The sequence below is a fragment of the Anopheles moucheti genome, chromosome 2, assembly GCF_943734755.1.
Source record: "Anopheles moucheti chromosome 2, idAnoMoucSN_F20_07, whole genome shotgun sequence".
In the NCBI taxonomy this organism is placed as follows: Eukaryota; Metazoa; Arthropoda; class Insecta; order Diptera; family Culicidae; genus Anopheles; species Anopheles moucheti.
Window position 1 is genome coordinate 44,898,050 of NC_069140.1, and position 19,893 is coordinate 44,917,942.

General features: G+C 43.4%; 2 protein-coding genes across 2 annotated transcripts in view; both read left to right on the top strand.

Moving 5' to 3' along the window:
* LOC128309873 (knirps-related protein-like) overlaps positions 1-5,153 on the top strand; it is a 38,531-nt gene extending 33,378 nt beyond the window's left edge. The window contains exon 2 of the mRNA XM_053046364.1: positions 5,031-5,153. Within this exon, the coding sequence (XP_052902324.1) occupies positions 5,031-5,153 (123 nt within the window). The remainder of the gene's footprint in view (positions 1-5,030) is intronic.
* Positions 5,154-5,642: 489 nt separating this feature from the next.
* Positions 5,643-19,893, top strand: part of LOC128309882 (uncharacterized protein CG43867) — a 103,953-nt gene continuing 89,702 nt past the window's right edge. The window contains exon 1 of the mRNA XM_053046377.1: positions 5,643-5,975. Coding sequence (XP_052902337.1) covers positions 5,643-5,975 — 333 coding nt within the window. The remainder of the gene's footprint in view (positions 5,976-19,893) is intronic.

Below are 19,893 nucleotides of genomic sequence, written 5' to 3' on the forward strand. Positions count from 1 at the left end.
TAGCAAAAGTAAAATTGGACCACTGCTGCTGTGTTGTGATAAAACAAGTTCGGAATCATTTCAGGCACACTCACGCGCACCACACCGTGACACCTTTGCCAAAAGGGAAAACTTGTCCTTGCCCTGTGTCACACAGGATCAGCATGATCCCCGGTATATGTGTCGATATGATTTTTATTTTCCGCGAGCCATAGTAATGCTTCATACTGTTAGTGGCGCGCTCGGCAATAGCAAAAGTTGCCCCGCGGAGGTAAAGATAGTTCCAGCTCGCACATACAAACCTTCGTGAGCAGAAGTGTCTTCCGCTCTGTATGGCAGATTATTTTTTTCTCGCGTTGCAATTTACTATGGAACAATTCGGCGATGAGAAAGCCCCCCCCCCCCCCCCACACACACACACACACACACACACACACACACATCCATTGGGGGGGGGGAAAGATGGAATTGAGATTTTTGCTCGTGCACCATGAAACCACAACGGCGCAGCAACAGCGCTAAGGGGGCCAAAAACCCATAAAATCGGGTATCAACAAAAGGACGTCACCGACAGTGTGTGTGAAGGTGTATCGTGTGGGCCATGCTTTGCGGTGGGCGCGGTGTTTGGGTAAAAACAGAAACGACTTGCCCGAATTGGCTATAAAATAAATTTAACGATCAGCAAAAGCATGAAAAACGAGCATTCGTCAGCGACAGCGACAGCGGGATGGACGACGTAGGGCCGCGGAAGCGCTTTTTTCCGGCGATACCGTACCGTCCGCTCCTTATCGGTGAGATTGGCTTTTGGTGGTGAGATTTCTCACCTTTTCTTTTAGCGCTCCCGGATAGTTCGGGGGTGGTTTCGGGCAAAGGCCGTAACACATTTCTTTCTGGTAAATGTGTCACCTTTAAATTTGACTTAAATCCCGTTTGTTTGAAAGAAGCAAACCCGAAAAGTCAGATTCAACATCAAAATATACATCCCCCGGCTTTATAAATGGTTCGGTGTGGAACAGGTGCTTCCGTTAGGGCGCTTGGCAATGATGCAATTCATAATAAAAATGATGCAAAGGTAAGATCAAGATAAGCTTACCTCTTCTATTCATCTCGAACCGAACAGCGTAACGGTTTCGAACGTAACCATCGTCCGTAGATCAACGCACCCAACAACCACGCACACTAAATCGGATAAAGGACATCAAATAAATAATAAAAACAATTCCTGAAAGTGGGCATAAATATAAACCCCCTCGTGTAGGAGCGCCATCCCGTTCGCGCTACATTAGCGCTCTGATAGATGGGCGTAAGGAAAGCTGTTTGTCTCCCATGCCTTTCTTTACCTTGCGAATGGAATGGTCCTTGGGGAATAAGTTTTCCCCCCCCCCCCCACTCACGAGATCCATGTTGGTCAATTTCAGGACGTTGTTGCTATTTTTGCTTTTATTTGTGACATTTTATTATTTACCACAGATTTAGGGGGCACCCAATGCTGTCGGCAATAGGTTGGCTTTTTTTTATAGAACACTTGGAGGCAAATGCAAAAGAGAGAGATCGAAAAAAACACTTCCTATCATAAAGCTATCAAACATCAAATAAAAGTGTCATTTTATGCAAACAATCGCGCCGAATCATACTGAACGGTCCGGCACAATGAGTGCACCCGAAGGTTCAATTACTGTTTGGGTGTTGTAAAAAAAAAAACGGGGGAAAGGACAAAAAATGCCCGATCTTCGCTCGAAACAACAGGGTAAAAGGTTGCGCTAACACGAAGGCTTAACAATTTATGGAGCTTTCCTTTCCTTCCCGGTTGCGGGCATCAATTTCTCACACCAGACAAACGGTACGCTCCCGTCCAAGCGGAATCGGGAATAATCAGGATACGCAGCGCTGTGCTGTGTTGGTGGCTTCCTAACCCACCAAATGTTACTACATTTAGGCACGCTTTCAGCTGGGTGGATAGCGTGTAAAAGCATGCGATGGCTTTAAATTATGAAAGAAATTTCTCTGATGTGTTTATATTATTGTGCCTCCTAACGGCACGGCGATGATGATCCAGCCCAGCGCACTGTGGCAAATGGACTTTGGACGCTGTTCCGTGTGCTGCCGAAAGTGGGGGACCGAATCGAACCACCTCCTTTCAGCTGAAATATTTACCTTACCCGTGTACCCCCCCAAGTGCCGCCGGGGAAAAGTGTGAAAAATAGCACACCGTGCGATGCGCGTGTTTTGTTGTTATCCTCTCCCGCCATTTCGACCAAATATTTGACCCATTTTTGGCCGTTATCGGAAAGCTTTAGGGAAAGCAATCGTTAAATGTTGTTCTGCTGCTCATGGAGCCCTGTTCCTCTTCCCCGTATCACGAACGTTCATTCGTCATCCTTCATCATGTTCCTTTACTTTTGAGGTTAATGAAAGCGAGACCAATTTTATGGCTTTTATTTGCTGCCTGCGCATGGACGAACCGCACGCTGTTGGCAACTACTGCTTCAAGTGGATCATTTCATCACGTAACCAAACACTACCCAAACACTTGCCTTGCTGTGGTGCAACAAAAATGGCCACGGTTCCGCCTATGAGCGATAATTTGAAGCTGTACGGCAGCGTTGAAACAGTTTCTGTAAGATTTCCCTTGGGATGATAAAAGTGTAGCACAGGAATCATCATAAAAATCGGGTTTTCCAATAGCGGTTCGAAGAGAGACTGGCAGCCAGCCCTACTGGGTTTCCATTTTTTATTGTGTGAAGAGATAAATCGTATTTCAAATTCATTTATTGTCGTCTTCAATAGCTTCAAATTTTAACTAAGCGATGTTTATTATTTTTCTGTTTGTTTATTTTTTTTTTTTATTTAAATTCCATTATGACGGCAATGCCGTATTTCTGTTTGTATAATTAAAAAAATGGAGTAAACGAACGAACGAACAACGAAACCGAACTTATCAGTAACACATCGCATCAGTAACGGTTTTCGTCCCATTTGACCGCTTCGGCCCATTATGAGGCATTATCCTTTCTTGACAGACCCTTCACAAAACTCGTCCCAATGTAATCAACTCACCCAAAAAATCCATCTACTCATCAGATCATTTTTACGACCGAAAACGACCGTCAGCTTCCGGGTGCTAGCACACTCACAACCAACCCACCCAACCACGTACCTCGCGCATCCATCCCGTACCCATCTTTCGGGCCATATCGACAGTTCCACTTTAATACCACACGTTGGAAGGAAAAATCGATTTGCTACCCTTTTTTTCCGCCCCCAACCAGGCACCACCTGACGCGGGTGCGGATTGCGGACACGGCAAACGAAATCGAACAACCACTACGGCCAGGTACGGGACGCGGAGACCCAGAGTTTGGCTCATATTTTATGCTCGTGATGCGTCCTGGGTTCATGCTGCCGGAAGGAAGCGAGAAACAACGAGCCAATCAAAAAAGTGGCCAATAGAAGCGTAACGAACGGGTCGGTGTCGTCTTTGCCGTCGTTGTCGTCGTCTTGGTCGTCGCAGGACGGCCGTGACGTGACCTATTGCCCGTGACCGGACCGGATCCGTGTTCGGGATCGCCTTTGCGTTGAGCTTTGGCAAAAGCTACGTTGGCTGGCAGGGGGGAAGAAGATCCAAAAGAGTACAAATTATTTTAGAAGCTTCTTACGGAATACATTCTCGATAGCCAATCAAGCGAGTTATATGTGGGAAATGATACTTACAATGGAATATGCCGACATATTTCACGCGTATACCTCGAAATGCCAAAATAATATTGCTTTTTTTGTTTGAAATTATAAAACAATCAGTAGTGTTTAAAGAAGTTCGTTACCCGTACGGTCAGGATCCGTAAACAGACGTTCAACTTTTCTGCTTGACAAACCGCCGCCCTTTTCGCTGGGTTAGACATGAACGAAAGAGATTTTAGCTTACCTCTCAGCGAGCGGGGCCACGCAATCGAAAAAGGGATATTCATGAGTGAATGAATTTCCCGTTCAATCCACTTGCATTCATAGATCGAAGGTGGCCATGCTCACCGCTCACCATTTGCACTGAGAGCTGCTTTTCTTTGTGCCTTGTGGCGGAAACGGAGAGAGCGTGAGTTACCTTTGTTTACCATCTCTCCGAGACCGGTACGAACGAACAAGGACACTTTTATTGCGCTCTCCGTGCTCTTCCCTTTAGTAACGGGCGAGATTTTCCCCACATCCCACCCACAAGGATAACGCGGTGCACTCACACTCGCTCAGCGGATGCGATTGTACTGCGCTCAGTAAATTCATTCGTTTGGCGTAACGTTAAGGAATTTGTCTTTTATCCTGCCAACCGACCGAAGGATTTCAGTGATGGGTTAACCGTCGACCGTACTGGATCGCAGTTTTCTTTGATGCCGAACTATTTTCCTGCATTCGCGTTCTCGATTCGATTCGGTTTTGCGCGCAGCGACCACCAAAATTACGGTGCGTTGTTGTTCGTTTGTGTGACTTACGCGTGGAAAAATCTAATGGATGTGCAAAATCAAAAATAAATTCATTCGACGCTGGAGCCACTGAAGAAATCAGTGAAATAATATGTTGGTGTATGATTGCGTTTCCGAAAAGTGAAGAGTGTGTGTCCTACATTCCACGCCGAAGGGAAAGAAAAGCAATGTGCAATTTTGGGTCGAAATAGAATCAAAGTTCGTTTGTGTGTTCGTTCGTTAAACATATTATTTTGCTTCTCGCTTCGTTCTGTTTCTTATGGTATGATTTGCTTCCAACTTTCATATAACCACTAGAACGCTTTTTAAAGCTTTCTATTTTGGGAAAAAGTGTGAAAAAATTGTTTGACGGAAAAACAAGAAAAAAAAATCCCAAATCGTCCGATCGGTGATAGATCTTTCGAAGTGATTATGTGAAGCAGTAAAAATAATCAATACGATTAGTGAATTTTTAAAGTGAAAAAAAAGGAAGCTGTGCTTCACTAGTTCCTAAAATTACGACAAGTGACAACCCGCGTACAAAAAGGGGCTGCCCCCATGTTGCAACCGATAAATAAGACGTAAAGTACGCTAATAAACCAGCATGAGCAAACGAAACCATCCACACTCGAGCCACCGTACCAGCGCGTCATGGGCTCAGCAGCATCACGCCAGCAGCAGCAGCATGGTGGCGATACGTTCTTTAACCTCATCGTCGCGTTGTAATCGATAAGCGAATCCTCGTTGCCAGTACAAAACCGTCCGTCCCGAACGCTACGCGTCACACCCACGGTGGGTGGGAATAATAAAGAAGGGGAAAAAAAGTTCCCTTAAAATAAACAAACATCATCAACCGTTTGCAAAAGCCAGCACCACCCAGCGAGTGTGTTGTGTGCGGTGGTGGTGGTGGTGGTGAAGCGATATGTGGCCTCTTTCTGCTGCCTAGTGGATGAGAGGTCCTTCTTGTCATTCGCCCAAGCACCAGCCACCAGTGAAAGCCCCATCGTTGCCGTGCGCGTTAATGCCGTTTGCCGACTGCTTTGCTGCTACGCTTTCGCTTGCTTCTTTTTGTTTGCTGCAACCGCCCAGCTTTGCGCCCGATCGAACAAATCGTTCGCTTGTATCGACCTCGTTATCGGTCCCATCTACGCCACCGTCATCGTCAGCAACCGGTCGTTGTCGTAATCGTGCCCTTCGCACACGACGATTGATGCAATGGACCTAGCCACGATACTGTTACTGCTGGAAACGCCTCCACCGAAAGGCGGCTACCATAACTTCCTGATCGAGCATCTGAGCGGCGGCACCGGGACGACCTCCTCGGCCGGTGCCTCGCCCGCTCACAAGCGCCTCTCGCCGACGCCCGGTCCCGGCACGGTTGCGGCCTCTTCCGCCCGCAGCACGCCGATCGCCGGTCGGAAACTGGGCCACCATCAGCATCTGCTGGTGCGGGCCAAAAACTACTACTGCTCCAATCCGATGCTTAACAACAGTACCAATCTCTACTGCAATCTCGACATGGAGTCCCTGGAGGAAATGCTCAAGAAGGTAGGTTCGGGTGAGGTGTGGTGTGTTTGCGATACCGGGGGAACGAATGTGCAACGGGGGAGGTGTTGAAGTACGAGTGAACAGTAGTGATCGAAATTTGTGGGTTTCCTCGCAATGGATGCAATTTCGTTGCAATGTGTGATACGTGAGTCATGGCGAATACTGCCAATCTTAACATTGAATTGGGTGAGATTTCTTAAATCTGTGCCGTTAAAACATGCTCTCTGCACTGATGTCAGACGCGTTTTCGGAATATTGCTAAAATAAAGTTTGTGCGATCAGATTTGCTCATATCTTGAAACATTGTGCTCAATAGCAAGGATTAGTTTTTAGTTGTTTTAAGTGTTGGAAAACTTAATTGATGTATTAGACAACAAACAGACACCGTGAGACAATGAATAAAGTGAAGAATTATTGAAAGGAAATTGATGGTAACATTTCAACAATTACTGTTTGATGATTAGTACCTATGATACGGATAAAGATTTAAGACAACATCCGTGAACCAATTAAGCAAGTATTATATTAGCAAAATCATCTAAAAACTGGTAGAAAATATTGAAAAAAGGGTCCGCTCTTTGTTGAGCTTTTAATCTGAATGATCATTTGAAACCGTTTCATCGAATTCGTGGTTTAAATAGAAACAAATCAATCCTTTAGTTGAATAGCCGTGTCATCGCTAAAAATAGTTCATAGAATCCGTGTACTGTATGACTTTAAGAAAAAACCACCGACCAAAATGTTCTGGAAGAAGCGTTTATTTTAATCATTTGTAATATGCAGAGTACTACTCATTTTTTATTTGAGCTTTAAAAACGCTTTGTTTAAATTTCCGTTCAATTTACATATCCAGAATGTGGGAAGTATGGACTTAAATCTTGACACAACTAAGAACATGGTTGACATGATATTCCAGAAGCATGTAAACGAAAATGTAAACAAAAACATTATTTGAAGGTGTCAATTATTTCACTGTATGTTAGCAATTTCAAAATAAATAGCCCAATTATTTTTGACTTTAAAAAAGCTTGGAATCAAAACCAACTTTTGAATTTATTTTTGCCAATTTTATTGAATCCAATTCAAATGTTTTTACTCGCTAGGAAAATACAAACAAGTCGTTCGTATCTGAAAAATTTCCAATTAAAAAACAATATTTCCAATTTATATGGAAAAGCACATATCGGAACCGAGTACACTCACGATGTACGGGTTGTTGTGCTGATGAGTTGATTACTATGCAAAGCTACGAATGTTGGCCAATGCAGTACAAGCTCCATTAGAAATGCATACTAGGTGCCCCTGCGCTCCCATAAAGCAAAGGTAATCGTCAAGAGGAGGAATAGGTCAATTTTTGAACCAACTAACTCAACCACAATTGCTCCAGTAGCGCCAGAGGGGGGGAGATTATTACTATTATTACTGCAGTAAGCCGTTAAGGGGCTGTTGTTTTTATTTTATGTGCACATTCTCTCCCAAACGTGTTCGTGTGGATGGGTTTTTGCTTCCAGGATCGATTTCCAAACTCGTACCATCCAATTGCAACTCCCATCGGTCTCTTTTCGGTTGCATAATGGAGGCCTTTGGCAGTAGCTAAACTACCGTATAGCTTTTTCTACTACGATACGGGGCAATGCATTCGGTACTGTTTGTCTAGATATGTTACAGTAAAAACCTTATCCGGGGTTTTCCGGCATACACACTTACACTCCCCCCCTCACACACAAAGGCCTCTTTTCCCATCATCAGTCAGACAGTAAACATTCATTAACTGGCTGGGGCTCGACACGGGAGTGGAAAAAGGGCGCAGAAGGCGTGTGTTCGTTTCAGTGGAACTTCCGTTTAAGCAGAGGTCAGTTAACTTTCCCAACAGAACGAACAAACACGGCAACATGCAACAGGACCGCATCAGTTGCACAGACAACCGGAGCGTTGAGTAAATTGTGCCCCAAACGGAAACGAATGAAAAAGTGGGCTTAAAACCAATAAGGGACATACGAAAAAACAAGGCAGCCTGTTTTAAAGCGGAAGTTCACGCAGGTGCCAACCATCATGAATGGGTTGAGTGATAGCTGGTGTGACGCAAGGTAGCGCCGAGAGGGGAACCGAGTGGTCACGAGCACAATAACCACTTTTTCCAAACGGTGTGTATTTTCCATTCGTATTTTATTTTCCACCCCATTTTTTTCGACTACACCATTTCCATGTCGGAAACGCCACGTTGGCGATAAACCAAGCACGATCGTGTTGATATGGTAGCAGATTGTAGCGCAATGCATCCAACACTCCCCACCCACCGAAGAGGGGCACCGTTTGTATGCATCGAGCAAATGTTAAAAAGCGGGGAAAACGAAAATGCATCCGTGCTGTTGGTTTTTTTTCTTATTACTTATTGCAGCATTTCCACTGCAAACTGCGTTGTGAAGGGGTTGTAAAACACAAAAAAGTTAGTCCCCATAGCTGGGACAAACATTGTATCGCCAGGCCGGTAGCAGTGACCGGAATGGCGAATTAAAAAAGCAGGCTCGTAAATAATAAATTTTAATGACAAACGAAAATGTTTAAAATTCCGAATGGATGCAAAAGTGTTATTGCACAACTGCACGCAGGGTGTAGCGAACGCTTTAAAGAGGTGAGCACGACTGTTTAATGTACCGTGGAACGTTCACTGTAAACTTGCCAAAGCTCGTTTGAATGCAGCGCGTGAAGTACCGGGCGTCTCCATGATTGTTTTCCTCTACCATTCCAGCCACCAGGCGTCTCCATTGTGGGCAACGGTTGCTAGATTGTAGCGTATTCTTCAATTGTTATTTTTTTTTTCAAAATATCACGAATTCCTATCAACGCCCTTCTATAGTGCTAGTGTTTGGCGTTGTTCTGTCAGCGCTGTATCCGGTGGATTCGTGTATTCGTGCAGCCACCCAAATACGCAACAAACAAAAAAAAAGTTACCTGCCATCAACGCGTGATGCATCAATTGCAATCGATGCATCGAACCTGCTCATTGTGCATTGAACCTGTGGAAAATCTTTGGATTTATTTCCACTTACGAATTCCATTCTGCTCCTCATTTCGCTTCCATGGCGTGCTGTGCTGTAGCAAGCCAACAAAGACACCATAGACACAAACGGGCAGATTTATCCTTCCGGTGAACGAACGAATGTTTTGGCCCAGTGCCATGTCGGAACTCAAAGTTTTCTTTTTTTTTGTTTTGCAATTGAATTATATTTTTTCCATCCAATGCCTCCAATGCCAACGTAAGCTTTTGCGGCTTTACTTTGTTTGTTATTCGCTTTTTCGCTTTATTCGGCAAAAAAATGGGAAACACAGTGGAAATAATTCCACGCCGAAAGGCTTCAGTCTAAAGCTTTTCCGGAAAAGGATTTGAGTTTCCAGGTGAAAGGTATCAGACAGACTTTTAGCATGCAAGCTATTGTTTGGTGGATTAAGCTATGTTTTAGTTTTTCTACGTTTCGCATGAAAAATACGTTTCATTAGTATATCTTAAACTTCCTGGAAATTTAAAATTCGTTTAGGCAAAAATTTTATGTGAGCTTTTATAAAATTTTCTTAAACTGTTCTGAAAAACGTTCTTTTTAAATTAGTTTCTTGATTACTAATGGATTTTCAAAAGTTTTAATTTGCCTGGAACATATATTTAAATTCTTGAAATAACTTTAATGCAATTCAATTTAAAATACAAGCGCATCAGACGGTTACAGAAATGTACTTCGTGCAACACTTGAGGAATCATTTCTATTTGTGCAATTCTCTATCAATATGATATGTTTGATATATAACACACGCTCCACACCCGGTAAAACGTGCCGTGAAATTTTAAAACCCAATTATTTCACAGCAATAAAAATCGCAACACGAACTAAACCGGAATGAAATCAATCCATGTGAGTTGATGAGAAACTGTATCGTCTTTTCATCGCATGAGTTGCGCAACGGATACACGTGCACCGTAGAAACTTCCTCTCGCGAAGAGCGCCTCGTTTGAAACTGTCGATAACCAAACTTTTACCAAACGGTTGCGAAGCAATGGCAGCAGTCTTTCAATTTCTAAGGCCTCGTGCCTCTTACCACCGGCGCTAGCAGTTTCATGTTAGTTTCGTAAGTTTTTGCCTATCCTTCCACGCTATCCCGGTGCGGTTCGTCCTCCTGGAGGAAGAAGTTGCTCGAGAACCACTTGAAAGTATCATTTCTCGTATTATTGCTATCGATTTGGCGAATTCCGAGACGGTGCTTCGTGCATTGGAAGCATTCGAGCTGGGAATGGTTCCAGTGTCGAAGTCGGTGACTCTACTTGAACGCGCTTGACACGACTACCCCCGCCTTGCACGAACTCGTCAGATTTGTGATTTGCCCATCTAGGATGTTTGGTTTTTTTTTGTTCACCTCAACTCATTTTGTCCGGATCATTTTAGTTCTCTTGCCAGCAGTGTATTATTTCGCTTTTTTTTTGGTGTGCTGCGATTGGTATGTGCTAAAAACTATAGGAAATATTGAGAGACAAACTGAAGCACCCGGCGGTGCCGCTAGTTTTATCGATGGCCCAGCAAGAAGATGGAATCGTCCGTCGGTGGGGCGAACGATACGAGCACTGAGCATGCGATGATTGAATAATAAATTTTAGTAACTCAAGTTCCAGTTGCAGCACCGGGCTCTGCACCGGGAAGTGAGGTGAAAAAGTTTTTATGTGAACCGGCGCTGCTTGGCTGGCCGAGTGCCGAATGTTACGGAAAGGTGCTCGGGTGATGGATGGACGGAGAAGCTGACGCAAACGGTGACGTTCAACGGCGGCACCGTTGATGGTTGAGGTTGTCGATTTTTGAGGAAATCAAACAAGCGTTTGCATGGCGTGTCCATGGTTGGCGGAGAAAGTTGACAACCTTTGACGATTTTGTGTATTCTAGTAAATGCTACAATAATTGAATTCAGAATAAAAAAAACTAAATGTATAAAGCGAATATGAAATATGCAAAGAAGATACAATGAAATTTGTAAACCCTTATATGTTTTTAACCATTTTCCAACACCGTTTCTGTCTCCGTTCACTTAAAGTGCACATTTAGTTTGCAATTGCTATCTATACATTATTATAGGTTAACACCTAACAGGTCTTATAGAGTAACACATACTGAACTGTTTTCATAGAATATTTCGTTTCCTCTATACTATAGTCTATAATATATAATTATAGTTTATTTAAACTTAAATCACTACTTTTAACCTAAACTAAACCTAACCTACAAAACAACCTAACTTTGCTAAGATTGCTTGTCAACCGATTCGCACGAGAGCCTAGGAGAGAAGAGGTTAAGCTCGTTCGTTCGATCAGGCTCGAACCCCGTTTATGGCTTATGCCGTGTTGCCAGTATTGTAGTATTTTAAGGTAACTATAATAATATATTTTCTCTATCCTCTATACCTCTATACTCTCGAGCAATATTAAAAAAAACCCCAAAAAAAATTTAAAATTATCCATTTTAAGGGGTTATTACTGCTATAATTGAAATGAGCACTTCTTCAACTAGTTTAACACCGAATCGCGGCTAATAACTTTGCATTAAAGACATAGCTAAAGTAGGTAAATGTTTTTGCTATTTAAATTCAAACAATCTCTGTCTTGTGTCACCACAACAGTAAACTAATTCCACCAAACGATAAATTTCTGCATCATTCGGTACCCTTACTCACATGTGGCTGGAAAAAAATCAAGGCAAAACATTGTCCATCCAGCGGGAACCATGTTTGGGAGATTGATCTTTCTGTACGCCCGAGTTGCCTTGAATGTGTTTTCATTCCACCGCTCTGTTTCTTTTCATTTTACATCCATTTCGCAATCACCTTCATCACCGTCACCATCATCATCATCGATGCCATCGTTCCACACTTGTTTGGTTTGCACGAGGACGCCGAACTGTCTGTACATCAGTCACCCTTCCCGTAATCAGTCACTAGTGAATGGAACGTAAATTAACCGACCTTCGTCTTCGGTGGCGTTCATCGCAGCGTTGCGATCGACTGCATCTTGCACACCGTAATTTTTCCTGCGCTTTTTTAGTTTATTTCTCAGCTAGCGAAACGTGTAGTTCTTCACTGATGCTGCACAACGAGTGGCAAAGAAAAAAAAAGGATGGGGAAAAATCCTTCCTGCCACTTCATTGAATAGGAAATCAACTCGCGCCGGTCGCAGGCAACGCTTTTAAAGTCGCTTCACCCAGCTGCATCGATATCGGTCAAATATTCGTTTTCCAAGCAGTATTTATTTCTTGAGCGATTGTCTGTCACTGCTGTTCGCAGTAACCATGCCAACGCTCGTGCCATCGGGATGGCGATGTGCTCAGAGATTGATGTTAACTTTGCCTGCAGATCGATGCTGTGCTCGTTTGTTACATCGACGAGCAGGTTGTGCAAAACCGGGCGCCCGATAAAAGATCACGGTCATCAAAACAACATTCGAAGAATGCTTGGGTAAAATGTGTTGATGCTTTTCTGATTAGTTCTCTGTTTTACGCTGCAAACTTTCTGCAACAATAGAGACAGCATTGAAGGCAATAATAAAAAAATAGGTTTCATGTTTTAAAGCAAACCAAGCAAGTTACAATTTATTATGCCACTGTCGGGCTGCCTGAGGCAAAACTTGCACCATGCTTACCCACCACTCGTCGGCAAACTTTATTGAATGTCATCTGCTGACAAATGAGCTGGCTGATGGTTTATGCTAATCGGGAGCTCTTTCCACACTGTATCCACTGCTGAAGGTAGCTGACACTTGCTAAAACTATCTTTAGCCTGTGGGTTGCCTGGTTTTTTTTTTGGGTATATCTTTCACAAAGCGAAAAAACTTTTCTTCCCCATTCCCAACAAAGAAAAAAAAAAGCTGATGCTGTGGTGAGCATCGCTGCTTTTTGCAACACCTGATCTGAGCTGCTATCGAACGAAACTTTTTTCGGGCTCTACCTCTACTTTATCTTTCCTTCGGCAGGATATGGCAGGAAAACTAAAAAACCCATCTGCTTGTAATGCTATCGGGTGTAAATGTCTTGCGAAGCACTGGTGACTGCAAAAACACAAGAGCCGGGAACAAAAAAGCACACTCTAATTCAGAACCGCTACCGTGCCAGACCCGGCCCGGTGTGATGATGGATGCAACGCCATCGTGGATGATTCACTTCGAGTGGTGAATACACACTTTTTGCTTCTCAACAAATAAAAACCAGCTGCATGAAGGTAGATGGCAAACCGTGCTGCCAAACGATTTGGAAATTCGATTAAGTAAAAGTGCTTGAGCGGATGCTTCTTGCAGCTGCTTTACATTCTAATCGGTTTGCATGTGCCGTTCGAAGGGTTATGGTCGTGACGAAAGATGATACTGTGCTTGATTTTTTTTTTTCGTTGTGCTGTGTCCGTGTGCAACAACTCTCTTGCTCTCGTTTCTTATAAACCTGAACCTGAAAGCCATCCTTCACTCGGAAAAGATCGATACGGCAACGGGACAACCATTTACGATCCGGTTCCGAACGTCGAAGGACAGACACATCAAAATGATGAAACCGAAAATGATCTATTTGGACTACTCGATTATGCTAATGAGAGGCAAGAAAGCTCCGATGGGAAGTACATCCGGGAGCGAAGGTAGCTTTCGATCAAATTGCTTAATGCAGCGGAAACCCATTAGATTGATTGTGACGATTTACTCCATCTCAGCTTTGTGTTTGCTTCATGTTTCTTTTTTTTTTAATTCATTAACACTTTTAGGGAGGTATTGTCGCAATGTATTTTTGTCGTAGATGTCCTCATCTGGGTGATTTTATTTTTATAAAGAATCGTTTTTTGTATCTCGGCAAATTGAGGAGTTTAATGTGACATTGTCGGCCAATTTAATGTGTAGTTTTGCAATTCAAATTCCATCTTTATTTTGCTACAGTCTGCAGTTTAAATTACCGTCGATTTGAAGCCATTTATTATAGTGTGGATCTTAATGTGACATGACTTCAAATTTAATACACCACACAATTCAACAATTGTCCCAGACCTGAAAATTGTCATACACAAAAGATGAGATAGCTTTGAAATGAAACTCAGCGAAGGAAATTTCCACAGGAAAACATCACTGCTGGTAACCGTCAAACGGTAACCGTTGGCTTCAGCAACATGGGAAACAATTTCCCTCGCAAGATCACGAAGAGAGCTGCAGTTAGCGCGCTAAACAATATGGCCATAGGGCGTGCATGCGTGTGTGTGAGCGGTTGCGCCACAATGTTGTATTCAAATGGCTGCCGCCGGCGGCCAAGTTCACTAAAGCTCTCGATGGTGTTTTCCTCCGCTTGGTTTCCGACCCTGGTGCGGCCCGCAGTTGAAATGCTAAACGACCAACAATAATGCAGCCCGTGAGACCAGCAAATGAAAAGCCGCTTCCCCGGGACCTGAACACGCCTGGCACGCCCGTTCTCTTTTGCTTTGCCAGTTCAATGCCCCCTGGTTCCGCTGGGAGAGCGTATTTCTATTGCTACGGCTTCCGTAGGCAGGGTGATAGGGTTGGTGCTGCTCAAAGCATCCCAGTAATTTTCCAACGGTAGAAGAAGGAGAATGGGTAGATAGAGAAGAAAAAGCTCCTGCCATAATGCCGGCCGTGAAAATTGATCTTGTCGCTCGGGACCGGGAATAAGGTTTCTGGTGAAAGTTATCCAGCTTCATTCGCTGGTTGCTGCATTTATCGAACGTTCCACTTTCATACCCTTTTGTATATCCGTTTTGTGAAAGCTTCATCGAGGCTGGGTTTTCCTTGGAAGGTGGTTGTGTGTGTGTGCTAATGTTGGTGTTTGCACGGATTCAAATGGCTGGTGTAGGGGTTAACATTGGTGTGTTGAACTTGGCCCGTTTGATTTCACACTGTTGTAGAAAGTCTTTCAACTATTGGTCTTTTACTCAAAAAAAAAATTAGCGCAAGGAGATTTTGTTTTACAATGTAAACTAAATGTAAACTGCATCATTACTTCTAATGAAAAGTTTGAGTTTCATTAACACTACTGAGAGTGTCTGTTCCGTCCGGGGGATGCCCTACGTTGTGATTTTTGGAGTTTGTCAAACTTTGTATCTTTCAAAATATTCTTGGCTCTGATAAGAGCCGTTGGGGTTCACAAATGGGGTTTCTTGTCTTGTCTGAAAACCAAGAGATGTAAGAACAAAGAGAGAGATTGAGCCACAAATTTAGGCTCCTTTTATATCCTTTGGTGAGGATCTCATTTTTATTTCCATGTGCTTTTTGGGATCTCACTAGACACTTCCAATGTCACGTTTGCTCATGACCCAATTAGTTTTCTCACGTCAGACGCTTGCCCAACCGTCTGATTAATCGGGATCGAACAGTGTCGAAAGCCAAAAATACGACTGATTGTATCCTTGAATATGGCAGCAGTGGCTCCTCGCCATTGAGGACCCCACTCAATTATAAATAAGAAGAAAAAGAGAAAATTAACACTACTAGACATAAGTCTTTAAATTTCTATGAAACGTTTACCAATGTGTACGAGTACCAGGCAACGGATTAAAATGCATTTTTCTTTATACTCTTTTCATAATGTTCTTTAAAAGACTTAGTATTATGGTACATGTTCCCCATACCTCGTATTATACTAGCATGTTGTATCGATAAATCATATATGATGTAAGAACACATTAAATGCTTAGGACCCTAGAATTTATGACAATAACATTTCTGGACACAAACATTTATGAAAAATAAAACAATTAGTTTAATGAAAAAAACAGCGTTTTAAACGTGTTAAAGATTGAAAGGGCCCATAGTGGTAATTCAACCCGCAGTATGAAAATTACTACTAGCACTAGCTGTAAGTAGCTATACGAATCGGTATCAGGACATAAATGGACATCGGAAATGTTAGATTTTACATCCTGAATCCAAGACTATCCATACCCAAGGTGTTTAATAAATGAAAAGTAGTCTACAGCAAGAATTATGTATTAAAAACCTAGTTCTATATCTTCTTAACACCCTGTATCCAAATCTATTGCGATTTCTTGGCGCATAGTGAGCACTAGTCACTTGGCAGACATTGTGATGTAGGTCCTACACACAATGTTTTAAAATCTCACAGCCTTTATTTGTATGCCCTAGGAGGAAGGTCGTCTGAGTGAATTAATATGCTCGTACAATACAAACATTGGAGGTCTTTATTTACTGAGGAACTTCAGAGCTATTGGCAAATTCATTTGCAAATGTTTGATGGAATGTACGATCCACAAGCGGAACCATAATTCCAATGATTCGGGAAGGCATAGACAGCCGAAGGGCGCCTTCAAATCGATGCAGTTATAGTCGATATGTTTCCCGGTGAAACACTTGAAGAAGGCTTGAACACTACACAATCCTGAACGGTGTTGACCTATCATTTCTAATAGTCTTCGATTTAATTGAACCGTAACTGGATAGCTAGTCCGACATTACATTTAAAGCATAGCATTGAATAGTTTCTTGAATTTCTTCAATTCTTCATTCTTGAAATTTTTGTAATTTCTTGAATATCTGGCTTTATTTGAAATTAAAAAAATTCAATTCCGTTTTCTGGCGCCTCTTTGCACGCACTTTTAACCCTTTTTCTCTCCTCACGATAGCGGTCATTACTACTTCCTAGATTCATCCGAACCGCATAAGGGTCGAGCGGTTCGGATGAATGACCCTAAGCCTGACCGCTGTTAATGAACAACAATACCAATTTAAAGAGTCATTTTCTAAATAATAGTTAGCTAGATGTACAGGACAATTTATCAATTCTTTATATTTTTCTAAGGTTTTATTAAAAACTTTATTTTTTCTTTAAGCTTAGAAGATTTGTCCTTCGCCTTTTTAATTTTTCCGTCGTCAGTCAGTTTGAATAATCAGTTTCGCTTACTTGCGTCCAAGGTCCGTAAGACACCTTTGAAACTCTTGTCTTTTATGTCTTTTCAACTAGCTGTAACTGTTTTTTATTGATCTTTGAGTACGTGTGTATAATATATGATGCAAAGTTATCTTTCATTAGTAACCCTCTTTCGCTTCACCTGTTGCATATTTCCGATCTCATCCATTACAGTTTTCTTGAACAAGCGACTCACTCGTTCTGAAAGTTTTCCTTGAGCGCAGTCAAGCAAAACATACACACTCGAACATTCGTCAGCACTCCAGAAAGCACATCTTCTGCTGGAAAAATGGTGCCCTACGGCGAAATCCCCACTGTCGTGTGCAAATACAGTGGTGCGTAAAAGAAATGAAAGCAGCCGTACGGGTTGCCTCCCAGGGCTGTGCAACATTCACTTGAATGCAATTCCTGCAAGCATGTCGAATGTCGAAGAGCTCGTTCAGCGTAGAGAGCGTCTCGTCGAAATGCAACCCCCAACCGGAACAATATAAGGATGGAAGTAGCAAAGGCGCATACCGGACGGAGACCGGGACGGATGAAATCAATGGAAAATCTATTTGATTACGCCACTGAGCGGGACAGGTGGGATGGGTTGAGCAAAGCGCATTAATGCATAGAAAATTCATGTCGGCTGTGACGGAGCGACAGGCGCAGACAAAAAAAGCTCCTATCCTTCGCTCGCGTTCTCGCTTGACTTGTTGTATTGTGCGGGATATAAACCCCGCTCCCACTCCCGGAAGGATGCGAAGAAATGAAGCGTGCGCTCGACAGGACACGGCATGGATTTATACCGTGCGCTTGCCCTTGTTATGATTGATTGAATCCCGAACATGCTAGGGTTTATTACGGTTCGCCGAATGAAACTGCGACAAAGCGGAAAAGCCTCGTTTCGCAGCGCTGCTGTGTGAGTGTGAATCTTCCCCGGCAGTTGGGATTTGTAATGTGTCCTCTATCGGTAAACGAAAACGGAAAAAAGGCTCGCCTTACACCGGGCTGCGTGCGGGCGGGACAGACAAGCCAGAAAAAAAAACAGGATTAAGCCCAGTCAAGTCGATATTTCCCCAAGAGTTTGTAATGTTCCCATTTCCACCCTTCGGCGGAAGGTGCTTGCCGAGGGAAAAAGGGACATTTTATGATGCCGGGATGCTTCCGCGTTTGGCAAACAAAGGAAGAAAGTTGACGGATGGACTACGGTAATTGATAGCGGCGGCAAATTTCAGTCGTCTGTTCTTTTTTTTGTGCTCTTTTGCGCATGTTCTGCCACTTTGGTAACGTTAAACTTGATTATGTTCACTCTGCTTGTGGGCTAAATTTGACGAAACTGTTGTCCCTTCACTCCTGTGGGGTTCCTGCTAAACGCGTGCAGATTATTCAATTTTGCAGATAATTTTTCAATCAATCTACCTCCACCTCGTATCTTGCCGGCAAAACCCTCCCTGTGCCCTGTGCAGGGGTTTTCCCGAATGCCGTTGCCGGATTTCCGGCATTTCACTGTCGAAGCGAAATTCCAGCGTGATGAATTAACGTTTATATCCGAGTTAATTAATAATGGCGAAGCGAAATTCCAACAGGCGGGGAAACCGTTCTCACTTCCTGGCCCCGTGGCTTCCGAAGGCGCCCGGAAAAGCTTCCGTTCTTCATCCCGCTACCGGTTCGCTCTACAGCTCTACAGCGTTTAACTTGAACAAACGCCTCGGAACGATGACCATGCCGTGGATTGGATGCTTTTAGGGGAATTAAAATCTGCGCCTTGGCGTTCCCGCTAGCGTGCGCTGGTGCGAGCGAATGGAAAAAGTTGCCCCCGCACGAACTTGTCCTCATTTTCTACTCCACTTTCTGGCGGAATTTCGCCATTTTGTGCGTGGATGCTAGAAGAATGGCAAGGAAGAACCACCAGAGCGGACGGTGAAATGTGAATCGTGTCTTGCAGGGGGAATGCAGACCCCAACGTTGAAAGCTGTGTGTGGCCCGGAGAAAGTGAAGGCAATCAATCTCTTGCGCTAAGGATTGACCGTCGGATGGATGAACATTTCTTCACGACATTCGCTGACGAAACGTCGAGTGTTTTTGGGTGAGATTAATTTTTCGCATCCCTAGCTACGTTATTCATTAAACAACACACCAACGAGGATGGGTTTTGTTGCGCATGGAAGACATTCCATGCTTTTTTTTCCCGCTATCGAAAAAAATGCCAAGAAACGCTGGACGAAGTGAAAAGGACTTTAATGTGTGTGAGCGGAAGGAGTTCAAATTTTGCGTTCGTTTAATACGGATTTTTGTATTTGAGAGGCACCATCTAATGGTAGATGCTACTGTAACCCATCATGTCGCACAGGTGATGCGGAATATTCGCTGGAAAATGTAACATCGGTCAGTAGAATATTTTTAGAGTAGGTTTTGCATAGTTTTTTCTTATACATTACATTCAAAAAATGCTAAAGCAACATCTTTCTCTCAACATTTAATCAATTACACACTCAAACATGAATCGTTTAACGATCGTTTACCAGCGATTCTGTTCTAAGGCAGAGCAAACCAAAGCACTTACCACTTCAAACGTCATCTTATCCGGCGGTGATAGCTTCATCACAAACTCCATCCTACCCTCCGAGCAACCAACATCGAATGTCAAACGGTGTACAATTCGATTACAGCCGGAATGCACCCGAGACACCACTTCAATCCGGATGTTGTGCAAAACCTTCTCTGCAGCACCGGTGAAGATGTCTTCATTTCAAGCGTCACCTTCGAGGCGTGTCGTTCGAATGTGATAACTACCAGACAACCGGACCGGAGTTTAAGTTGACAGCGTGACAGGATCGGGAAGCGACCGTCTCGCACCCGACGGTGGTTGTGTTCAACCAAGTCGATTCGATAATTAATGAAAACCTTTCCCAGCATCCGGTACACACACTGGTTGGCTGGTGACGAGCCCCATCGTCCTCGCGTGTCTTGATGAGTTCCCTCCCGTAGTCGGAAACGGTGAA